The sequence below is a fragment of the Dysidea avara genome, chromosome 14 (assembly GCF_963678975.1).
Source record: "Dysidea avara chromosome 14, odDysAvar1.4, whole genome shotgun sequence".
NCBI classification, from domain to species: Eukaryota; Metazoa; Porifera; class Demospongiae; order Dictyoceratida; family Dysideidae; genus Dysidea; species Dysidea avara.
Genome location: NC_089285.1, coordinates 2,861,252 through 2,873,147, shown reverse-complemented (window position 1 = coordinate 2,873,147; position 11,896 = coordinate 2,861,252). Strand labels below are relative to the sequence as shown.

Below are 11,896 nucleotides of genomic sequence, written 5' to 3'. Positions count from 1 at the left end.
TAATTTCTCTGTGGATATTACGCTCTGAAACTGAAGAAATTGAGTGGTCTTCTAAACTATTTATCTTGTCAAGATCACCAGAAGCAACTGACATCCAATCAGCTACTGTATTGTAGTAACAAAACTTGCCTTGGTCATGCAATAAATGAATTGAAGAGACCTGCTTGATATATCAGGTAATAGAACAATGCACTGCATGAAACAGCTATTAATATTTTATTATTATCCTATTCCATTTCCTGGAAGTTCCACTGATGAATGCAACTTCAGCAATGATAGCGGCTAGACAAGCTGTAAGTTTTGATACAGAAAGCATTCCATTCTGTAAACTAGACACCTGGATTCAACTCACTACTCAGGCTGAGATATCTGGCATTAGTCCACTACTCTGTTAATGAATCATTTATGTTCACACAATATAGCCTCCTTGAGGTATCTGAATGTTTGCTCTTCACACGGAGGAAAATTCCTTTAGATTCTGTTTAGCCTGACAGAGTTGATTCAGCTTGTCACCATACTTGTTTCCTTTGTAGTGTATAGCTACATACTGCCGGATTTATGTGTAGTATTAGAAAGGCTGAGCCCCAGATTGTACATTCTATAGTCAAAGTAAGCAAAAACAACTCACATATTAGCAAAAAAAAGTCATGCATTCAGTTCCCTACTTGATACATCCGAAGATAAACAGCAAGAACCCACAATCGATCTTTATCTTTCTTGGGGTACGTTTGTTTACCAGCTGGAAGTGCCACCGATAACTTGTACAGCAATGGTAAGCTGCAAGCTTCAATTTGAGAAAGCATTCCGTTCCGTAGTTTAGTCCATCATTCCGTTCCGTTCCGTTCCGTAGAATAGACCCCACCACCTAGCTCCTCTGTGTGTAACAAGTGATCAACAGTGGCATCATATAGTGCAGTCAACGTATATCACAGTGTAGATATCTGACTGAGATTCAATAATAAAAGCAAATTCATTGAATCTTTTATTAGTTAGCTAGTCCTATGGAAAATGCAATGAAAATTCAGTGAGTCCACCTTGACATTTCATCATGGCACTGTTGTCAAGAGAGTAATATAGCTAAAATATTTGTAGCGGTATTTGAAATCCTAATATCGATAATTTTGTTTTTCTTTTAATTCAGTAGCTGCAAGCTGGAATCTTGGCAGAAAATTCCGTGGGATTCGCCGCGGCGGCCTCGCTGAGGATGCGCGAGATCATCCTACGTTCGCTAGAACGGAAGTCAGTACTACTAATAGTTTCGCAGTCGTTGTAGCTACAATAGTTTCTTTACTGAGTCTTCATTACAACAACTACATATCATGGCAAATTGGTACCAGTGTGTTATCATCTTACTTGTGATTTGCTGCTGTTTTTGTAACGCCACGACAGGGTCCGTGAATGACTGCGATCAATACAAGACTCACAAATGGCCTAAAATCTCTAATCAGCTAATCAGTACTACCCTAACTGAGTGTAATGATGTATGCAGTCAACATTGTTCTTGGAGATACGGCCAAAATCAAATTTCTAACTCTTCTGAGGTGACACTTACTTCTGTGAGTAATGATTATGGGGAATACAGCTGTTACAAAGCCAGCGAACTTGTTAGGAAAGTACTGGTGATACCAGGAAGTAAGTTTTGTTAGCTATTTGTTCAGGCCGAGTTCAGGCATATAGTAATATTTGATAGTCTACATGATAAATAATAATATAAAATTATATGTTGGTTTACAGAATTGTGGTACAGCTACACATATGAAAACTTTGGCTTACACTAAGGGACATACAATTCTGAGGGTCTACCAAACACCAGTTCTGGTAGCCCATGTAGTTAACTAACTAGCTATCTAATTACACATATCTAAAATAACTTACAAATAACTATAATTGCTTGGTGCAGGAGTCTTGGAGCATCGAGAGCAAGGACACAGTTAATGAAATCTACAGAGAGTATTGTCAAAATTGGCTAGAAAATGATTCCATAGAAATTTCTTCAGCTTTACTTTGATTACCTCTAAAGATTGACACAAGTCAATTATTGGTAGGGAATTCCACAGTCTGGGTAGGCAATTTATAATGGGGTTGGTGTGGGCTGTCTTGGGGTAGATCTTGGAACCAGCAGATCTTGTAGTACCAGTAGTAAAATTGACATAGTTTAGTATGTCGATTTTGTTTGATGGATTTGATAAAGAATAAGATGTCAGCAATTTCATAAGTGCACATTAATGGCAATATACCACATGCATTGGATTAACCTAGATCTGTAGTCTAATTATTATTAGATAAAACAAATTTGGTGGCTCTTCGCTGTATTTTTCAAGTGATTCAACATCCTTTAATAGATAAGGTCTCCACAGTGTTGAACAGTACAATAATTTTGATCTAACTAGAGTAATGTACAACAATTTACGGGCCTGGGCACATTTGGAGTCCTTGAATACCCTACGCAGTAAACCAAACGATTTGTAGGCCTTAGACAATAACTACTATCTAGCTAGCAGCTATGTGTACATTCATGAACTATAGCAACTATATGCATGTACATTTGTGATTATCTTTTTTCCCAAGATTTAGAAAATGTTATTTTTCAGCAGGGAGTCCCTGCCCCTTCCCCCCCTTAGAATCACCTATGTGTGTGGGTGTGCAAGCAAGTAGCTAATTCTGTGGAGTAAGTACATGAGGAGCTAAGAAAGTATGTTATAGGAATGGCTGTTAGCATAACAGCAAAACTTTGGTGTTGATACACTATATATCCTGACCTAGTATGTATGTATTCTTGACTGCATGATAGGGAAAACCAAGGGGAATATATAATAGTCCCAAGGCTTCCATAGGAAGTATCATTGTATTGTATATATAATGTGTTTGTTGTTTGTCAGGTACTGGTAGTAATGGCCTTAGCCTTTTTGGGGCAATTTCTTCTCTATTCAAATGTAGTGACTTGCCTTCACATTACAAACTTTCAACAGAAACACTTGGATAATTATTTTGTAAAATATTTCTGTGCTGGTTAAATGTCATAAAAGATTATTTCAATAAACAAAAACAAAACACGTATTATATACAGGAATTCAGTCATTTCTTTTCTTTCTAGATAATCGTTAGGTCAATAATATATATACCAGTAAATAATCATTTGCTTACATTGCTACCATAAACTTTTTGTGTGGAATATATATCGTTCACTACTAATTTTATAGTGACCGACACTACACGTTCACTACTACTTAGTGAGGGTCACAACAAAAGAGTAGTGAACATCACTACACAAAAATAGCGAGTATTGTGGCAGAAATTAGTAGTGAAATTCGCTTCTAGTTTTTTACAATGATTAGCTGGAATACTACCAATTTGATGTTTATACAAATAATATTTGAGACCCGTTCTGCAAAACCTTGTCTTATAGATATTCCAGAAGTCTGACATTTATAGTTATTTGGTCAAATTGGGCATACTTGCATCTTAACACAATAGTCTGTTTCAAGCTGGTAAGTAACATGAAGTTATATGACTTATTAAAGTCAAATGATTGGAAAGACTATAAAATTGGTTTTCAATGAGCCAGTCACATTTCACATTTGAAATAAGCCAGGTTATTGTATTTTAGGATCATTAAGTTGTTATACATACCTCACTGTACATATGTACTCTTGTATACTTTCAGATGACAATTTTACCTGTTCTAAATGCTTGAGCTCTTCAGCTTGTGTTAATGGAGAGAAAGTGACCATTTCATTTACTGTTCACATTGATGAATGTTTTATCAGGATACAAGAGTGTGAAGTACTACAAGATGGACTTCATTCTGTGTGTACGATTGGCAGTGGAACATGCTCCCTTATTTTCACCCCCAATAACATTTCTGAAGACTATGTAGTCAATTGTCCAATACTAAACACTTCGTATGCCATTAGATCAGAGAAAATAAATTTGAATGGTGGTCTACAGCCTTGCACAAGTAAGTTTATACATCAGATAGTAACCATAGCAAGTCTGCTCGGCTACTGTACATTATATTACATTTTGTGACTGAAAGGGTTTCTGTATCTCAACTCTAGTATGTATACGTTGAGCTGGATCCTCAAAAACATTTGATAATTCTTGGGTGCGATTACACATGATCTTGAAATTTGGCTCATTTGTAGCACTGCTTGACCCGCTAAAACGTTTTCAAAGTCTTTTTGTTTAAATGTCTGACACAATATTACAGCTAATCAAAATTTTCAACATACATTTCCTGTGTGGAAGCCATAAAAATACAGTGTCTGTTACAGTCCTTTCCCGAACTTTTAATGGAGTCGAACTGTACATGGTTGACACCTTTGCTGTCACCACTAATCATCTGGTTGGCTGAAATGTTAACTCTCTTAAGAAAAAGCTGTTTTTCAGGATCCATCTCAACTTGTACATACTATAGGTGCTGTGTTACCATACGTACCAATGGATCATAAGGCTATAGAAAATCACTGAGTTATAGCTTCTTGTTTTGTAAAATAGTATCTGAAGTACTGCTGCTTTGGTGAATGTGAACAACATTGTGAACAAAACTTCAATTGCAGTTAGCAAATTTTTTTGTGTGTCTGTCTGTATTACGAATACCATAGTTATACTTTTATTGCTTGTTCAAGCATAACATTAAATGGGTTGAACTTTTAGTGGCCTCTTGTGCTCTTACAATTAGATCATGTAACTGTATACTAAGATAATCCTACCTGCTGTGATGAAATACTGCTTGCTGTTTTTGGAGTAACTGTTTTATTGTGGTTGTTACAGCTGGAAACATTACCACTAGTGATACAATAGTGATATTTATGACTACTTTACCATCAGGTATTGATACTTGTAATTTAGTGATATGATCACATGTGAGTATATGACACACAAAAAACCAATCATTGTAACCCAATTATAGTAGTATTGTATATAAGGGATCATGGAGAAAATATTGACCAGAAACCAGCTTCACAATACTTCACAGTACCTTGGCATGTATATTCAAGCCCAAAAGTGCCTTCAGTGTAACCCTAACTGTTTCGAATAAGTTGCTACAATATATCAAATCATAGTTACTGGCTATATCTGTTAATTAGAAAGCTTACAGAGGTACTATCCATACTTTACTAGGTGGTTTTCACAACATTGTCTTGCACTTGTCAGGTGCCCTATGATGTCATGTGTTCCTTAACTTCACCACATCCAACTATTTGATCGTACTGTGATGACTCAAGTATTTCAAACATCTCATTTTTGAGTAACTAAAAATACAGTATATGTATTTCCCTTTTGTAATTTGTGGTTAATGAAGTAATAATATTTTTTTATGAATAACTATTTTTAGTTCTGCCTAGTCACTTCCACAAAGGAAACCATCATCATTTAAGTACTGCTGGTATGTCAACTGTGCTTTCACTCCAGTGTAATCCCATCTGAAAGTACTACACACTACACTATGTGATCAGATTGTGTAAAATAACTCAGTGCACATACATTGTTCATCTGTCTGTATGCTGAAGTGTTTCCCACTAGACACCTGTGATTAAGTTAAATCCTCTCAATGAACCTTTGCATTAAATCTGATGATTGTAGAAAAGAAAATCTCTTATCTAACGTAATTGACTTGATCCTCCATTAGCAGTTTGCAATAGCTGGCATTTGTAACTTCTGCATTCTTAAAAGTGACTTCTTTCATTGAAATTGCCAGTATAGTTTTTTTAACTCAGCTGCTATAAATATCCCACAAAGGACCTGTGAGAAGGCTAAAGTTGAATACAGGGATACTGCCAGGTCACAGTATGCAGCTATCACAGGAATTTGTCTGCTGTACATATAAGCCTATAGTCAAAGTCCACAACTTCAAGGGCTAAGGTGCATTTGAGTTTTGGTTATATAAAGATAATTTTCCAGCATTTAGAAAATTAATTTTGTGACAGTGCTTTATAGTCATTCTGATGGCATGGCTAGTTTGCATGGATGGAAGGTTAACAGCTAGTAGAGGTTACTCTCTCCAAAGTTTTACCATAGCATTGAGCAATACGAAATTCTCTGCCATGTTCACAACCGCTTACTGTTTTGCCAGATGCTAGCATACCATACAAACAATTCTTATATTTTTGCATACGAACATTTGTTCACCCATTTCTGCTGTCCCATCCTTATCAGTGTATGCCAGCACTGTATGCTTGAAAATTTTTGCGGTATGAAATTTTCACAGTTGTAAACCAAAACTATTTTGTTTTCGGTTCTATGCCAATACTGGAATGTTTATTTTCATAGATCACGTTCATCACAAGTTTATTGTGGTTTCCATGCATACAGAGTTGTCTCGTATATACAATGACTATGAAATGGGTATAACTCATAACCAGTGTTGGGACAGTTACTTCTTAAATGTAACTCGTTACATGTTACAGATTATTAAAACTGAACTATTTAGTTACAGTTACATATTACTCATATAATAAAGTAGCTATAATAATATTACATATTATATTACTTTGTATCCACCGCCTTAAGCTGTCACATGTGAAACTACCACTTTATCCCGTGACATGATTGCGTTGTTAGACAATGTGCAAATCTTGGTTATAAGCAAGAAGGTGGTGAATAAGCTTCATTCAGTAGGCTTCGTTATTTCGTAGTGGCTAGGTGTTACTCAGTGGATTACTAACGAGATTAGTAACTTCGTTACTTAAAGTAATAATATTACATAATATTAGACTCGTTACTTAAGTAATGAAATTAAATTACTTAGGTAACGTGTTAAATTTGCAAGTAAAGTAACTTGAGTTATATTAGCTGTTTTTACAGCATATTTTATTATATTACTTCATTACCATAAAAGTAATAATTATTACATAATGCGTTACCACCAACACTACTCATAACTGAAAGCCAGTGTTTTGCCATGCAGTGTGTCACAGTCAGTTAACAAAGAACACCAACTATGTACAGTTTTAAAGCTTACTGCAAAGGGGTGTCTCGCATTTCTATATTCTCACTCGCAATTCACTGTCTCTCCATCCATAGCCAATGAGTGATGGTTAAAATACTGGTCATTTCATTGCATATTGTGAAATTTTTACAGATTTAATTTCATGATTGCTGTGTTAACCGAGAAATCTGTGAAAACTATGTACCATGAAAATTTCCATGCATATGATATGATGTGTACCAACTTCATCAACATTTTGATAGTGTGTGAAAGATCCATTTCAAAGATTGCCTTCAATCAACCTTATTGTAATTGTAATAATTTGGTAGCTAGTTCTGGCTCATTACACTACTGGTGATGTTCTAAATGTTTCCATAAACTCTTTAGCAAGTCTTAAGCTTTGTGATAAGAGAGTTAAAGGGGTTTCCCATCCCTTTGGAATGTGCAGTTGAAATAACAACAGCTAACATACACAACTGCAAAGCCTTAATAAACAAAAATGTCCATTTAGGTCTACATTGAGTACTTTGAGTCACTCTCTAGAGTTCCCATGGATTCATATACATGAAACTGACAAGGAGAAAGTATCCTGATCATCTGTCAGAGTCCTGTAAGTGTTCTAGCATTATTTGGATAGCTACAGGTCCGAGGCTATCTAGGTCTAGTCATGGATTTTTCTCCTTTCTTCACCATTTCAAACATACTTTATCTAAAAACTTTACACAGGCTGTAGGACCAGGTGTCCTACAGACCTTTAGTACTTGTGCTGTAAAGCCTTAATAAATTAATAAAAATAATAAAAACAACAATAGATGATGTCATGTTAATTATGTGAATTCTTTACCTTTTACATTTCAGTAACAAACACTACCAACATCTTACCTTCTACATCTAACATAGTGGTGAATCCTTCTAATACTTCATCTTTGGATGATGAAAGTGGTATGTATATTATGTAAATCACCACAATCTTATTTATTGACTACAACCTACACATGATTTACATCACTACTACTAGCTGTTGTTTGAAAGCCTTAAAGGAATACACTTGAGTAGTAACAATTCAGGCATTGCACTGAAATGCTTTTATAAGACAATAATAATATTTTGCCTGGGTTTAGGGTACAATTTTAGGAAAATGAAATTTACCATGTGTGATTGTTATTTAGCTGTATACAGTACCTCAAGCTGTGTTTGTTATATGTGTTATAGCATCATCATTCAGAACTGTGGGAATAGTTGTAGGGATGCTGTTACTACTACTACTACTACTGATTGCATTCACTGTAGTTATTGTGTTGTTCTGCTACTTCAAAAGTCAACGTCAACCATCAGGTGGGGATCATTTATGTCTATCTCGTTTGGTGTAAGTATATGCTACCACTCAATAGTGTTCGGGGGTAAAGCATTACCTGTGTAATGAGTTATATAATACTATTACTTTTGTGGTAACTAAGTAATATAATGAAATATGATGTTGCAAATGCTAGTAAAATAACTCCAAGTTACTTTACTTACAAAATTAAACATGTTACCTAAAAAATGAAGTTGCTGTATTAACTCGAATGTTAATTTTATTACTACAAGTAACCAAGTTACTAATCTTGTTACTAATCCACTGAGTAATGCCTAGCCACAATGAAGTAACGAAGCTAAAGCTTACCGCCCAGTTACTTTCTCTTGATTTACACACTATTCAATAACACAGTCATGCCACGTGATAGTTGCACACGTGACAGCTTACAGCTGTGGACACAAAGTATGTATTATTGCTTAATGATTACAAAGTCCACCTATATCTAGTGATTAACAGGTTAGTGTACAAAGATACATTACATAATATGTGAAAAAGATAGTGTTTTACATTGTATTAGTATACGCACGTCAACACGTAATTTTGCTGTACAAGGCTACCTCACCAACACTTAAATACCACGTGAATTGCTGTTTATCAAGGATACAATGAGCCTTTTTTAAATTTCTGTAAACCATAGTATGTGAAAGTTATGGTGCTGTGTTCAAAAGATGGTGTTGTTATAATTGTAACCACGAAGCCACACAAAAGCAATGTACAATAATTTTTTGACAAATGTTTTGATATGTCCTTTTACTTTTTTACATGATGGTGCTACTGTATTACCAAGAATTAATAATAGAGAGGCTCCATTGTTAAGGTTACGGGATAGTGAGCAACTGTGGAAGTGGAACAAAAGTTTTATTACGTAATCAGTTAAGGCGGGCTTGGTGTTGTTGTGTTGTGCTATCAGCTGGTAACAGGCTTAAATTGTTGGGAGAATAATAGCGTGCTGACTGGACAAGTACAAGGTACAAGAAAACACACATAACAGTACAAGATAACATAGAAACAGCACCCTTAGTAACTGGCGGTGCATGTGTATAGTTTTGATCACTAATGGCTATATTTTCCTGACTCAACCAAAAATCAGGGCCGTCAAACAAGTTGTTAACATTTTGTATAAACAAATAACTAGTTCAAGTTGGCTTCTTGTCTAATTTTGTGACCACAATGTCTTGTTTTACACCATATTGTTGTCATATTTCAGCAACTCTACACATTATTCACTAATCCACTTGTCAATCCCTCACAGTGATGTTCTTTAAACCATAGAATAGTTAGTAAATTCTCATGGTTCTTCATTGGTCTGATTTTTGGTGTAGTTGTCACTAATTGGCATGGGGACAACTCATGTTTCCATAACCACATTTGAGTTCCATGTCAAAGAAGTTAAGAATGCATAAATATTTGATAACATTGTATTAAGAAAATCAAAACCCTAAATCATGAAAATTATTTATAGTAAACTTTTCATAATTATATAACTAATGTGAGAACTTTTATACCACACATATGTAAATGTGTGCTAACAAATACAATGCAAAGTTTGAATTTTGAGATATAATAAAAGTAATGAAACAAGGGAGGTCACCTATATCAATGTATATTTAATTTTACTTAGCTTGTCAATAGTATAGCCATGACTGAATTAGGGATTAAATGTCAACTAGCATAGCTATTGGTGTAAATTACCTCTCTTTTTATTTATGTAATTCCTAAAATTTCACTTTTAATTGTTTTGTTGTTTTGTAACACTGTTGTGATTGGTGAACCCACACATACCACATCAAAGGAAATAATGGTGCTGAGCATATCATTGGACTTGAAGAAAATGATAACGATAATGTTGGTAAGATTCATATTTATTACATGTAATTATAATTGGTTGGTTACAATTGTCATTTGTAATGTATAGTGTCCATTATTCTATTATGTCACTTCATAATGCTAATTAGTCATTTTGTCTATGTTGTGTTTAATTCAGTGGACACAAGTTGCAGTACCATCAATTGCTGATTCCTGCTCTGGTGCTATACAAGATTTTAGTTATTTTAGTTGGTTTTACTACAAGGCACAATCGTAACCCCCCTAACACATAACCCCCCTACCACATAACCCCCCTAACACATAACCCCCCTACCACATAACCCCCCTAACACATAACCCCCCTAACACATATCCAAGATTTAAATAGCACGGATACAATTGTCACAACTTTTTGTGGTGTAAATTTTTACCTTGTTCATACAACTATATTGTGATAAAATGATGTGAAGCTGATTAAACAATGAAACTAAGTATACTGTAGCTCCATTACATTCATTACTTAATCTTTCAGTTGGCATCCACTTTGTACAGGTAGTTTAAATTATTCACTACTGAGCTAATTAAAGTCTATACATTTTTTTCTATTGATCAATTATTACAGAATAAAAAAATACGAGGGTGTGGTTTAGTACAATCGTGAAATGATATTGCAGAGATCACTACCATATTTACTTGATTTGTGCTGCACCGTCGAATAGTTGAAGGTGTTTCTGAAAATAATTTTAATTGTACCACACCCTTGAATAGTACCACACTATACTTTTGTAAATACTCATTACTAGTGCTCACTTACCTATAGTATTTATCTCCATCTCGATTAAGTAAGGCATTGTCGTAGTAAACTTAAACAGCTGTCACACAATTGAAATTCTGGAGTAAACTGGCACATAACATGTGATGTGATGTGGTTGTGCTACATTCACTTGGGTGAAAGAAAGGTAAATAGTAACATGTTGTGATTGTTTATAAAACTATAATGTTATAGAATAGCTTGTAGTGGCAAGCCAGTTTAAAATAATAGTAGTGTACCCACAAGTAATACTGCAGTGTGGCACTATTTGAAGAGTTTTATCCTTATTTTTGGGCAAATAAATGATAGTACCCCTGCAGCACAAATTGAGTAAATACGGCAGTTCAATTCCAGCTGACGCAATACTGCTGTTGTTTCTTTCATTATTCTAATAAAATCCTTGTGCGCTCCATTAGAGCATTACAAACCACTCAAATAAACCTCAGTAATACAATACTGTTACAATTTCTCTAGTATTCCATCAAATCAAAGCCGATTTATAGTCTAGGCTGGAAATCGTATTCTAGTACAGGATTTGCTTTTTCAAAAATTGAGCAACTGCAACTCATCACACTTTGCATAAAAAATTGAGATACTCTAATAGAACAGTCACTGTGAGAATACAATCAAATAATAGATAAATAATACAATTACATATACCCAACTTGAAAGGAATTAGCTTTGTTATCTATTGTAAATAAATACAGACACTATAATACAACTTTATATAGCTATGAATAAGCAAACACAAAGTTACATCAGTATAAATTGGCTTTGGTATCGGATTCAGGTGATTTGTAGTGCCACCTCCAAGTTTCACTAGGACTCGGCAACAAATTCATCTGAATTGTCGTTATTAAATTTTTTGCCATTTGTATTTATTTATTTATAATTGTTAATTGTAAAACTCAAAATATATGAGTATAGTACAATGATCTAGAGATCTGAATTCATTGAAGGTAATAGTACTGTCAATTTGTAACTTGTTCCA

General features: G+C 34.6%; 1 protein-coding gene across 1 annotated transcript in view; it reads left to right on the top strand.

Annotated features, from left to right (window-relative positions):
* Positions 1-1,156: 1,156 nt before the first annotated feature.
* The window catches only part of LOC136244276 (uncharacterized), a 93,153-nt gene continuing 82,413 nt past the window's right edge, over positions 1,157-11,896 (top strand). Inside the window, exons 1-7 of the mRNA XM_066035821.1 lie at positions 1,157-1,632; positions 3,665-3,958; positions 4,774-4,830; positions 5,339-5,389; positions 7,790-7,873; positions 8,144-8,266; positions 10,081-10,137. Coding sequence (XP_065891893.1) covers positions 1,320-1,632; positions 3,665-3,958; positions 4,774-4,830; positions 5,339-5,389; positions 7,790-7,873; positions 8,144-8,266; positions 10,081-10,137 — 979 coding nt within the window. The 5' untranslated portion in view covers positions 1,157-1,319. The remainder of the gene's footprint in view (positions 1,633-3,664; positions 3,959-4,773; positions 4,831-5,338; positions 5,390-7,789; positions 7,874-8,143; positions 8,267-10,080; positions 10,138-11,896) is intronic.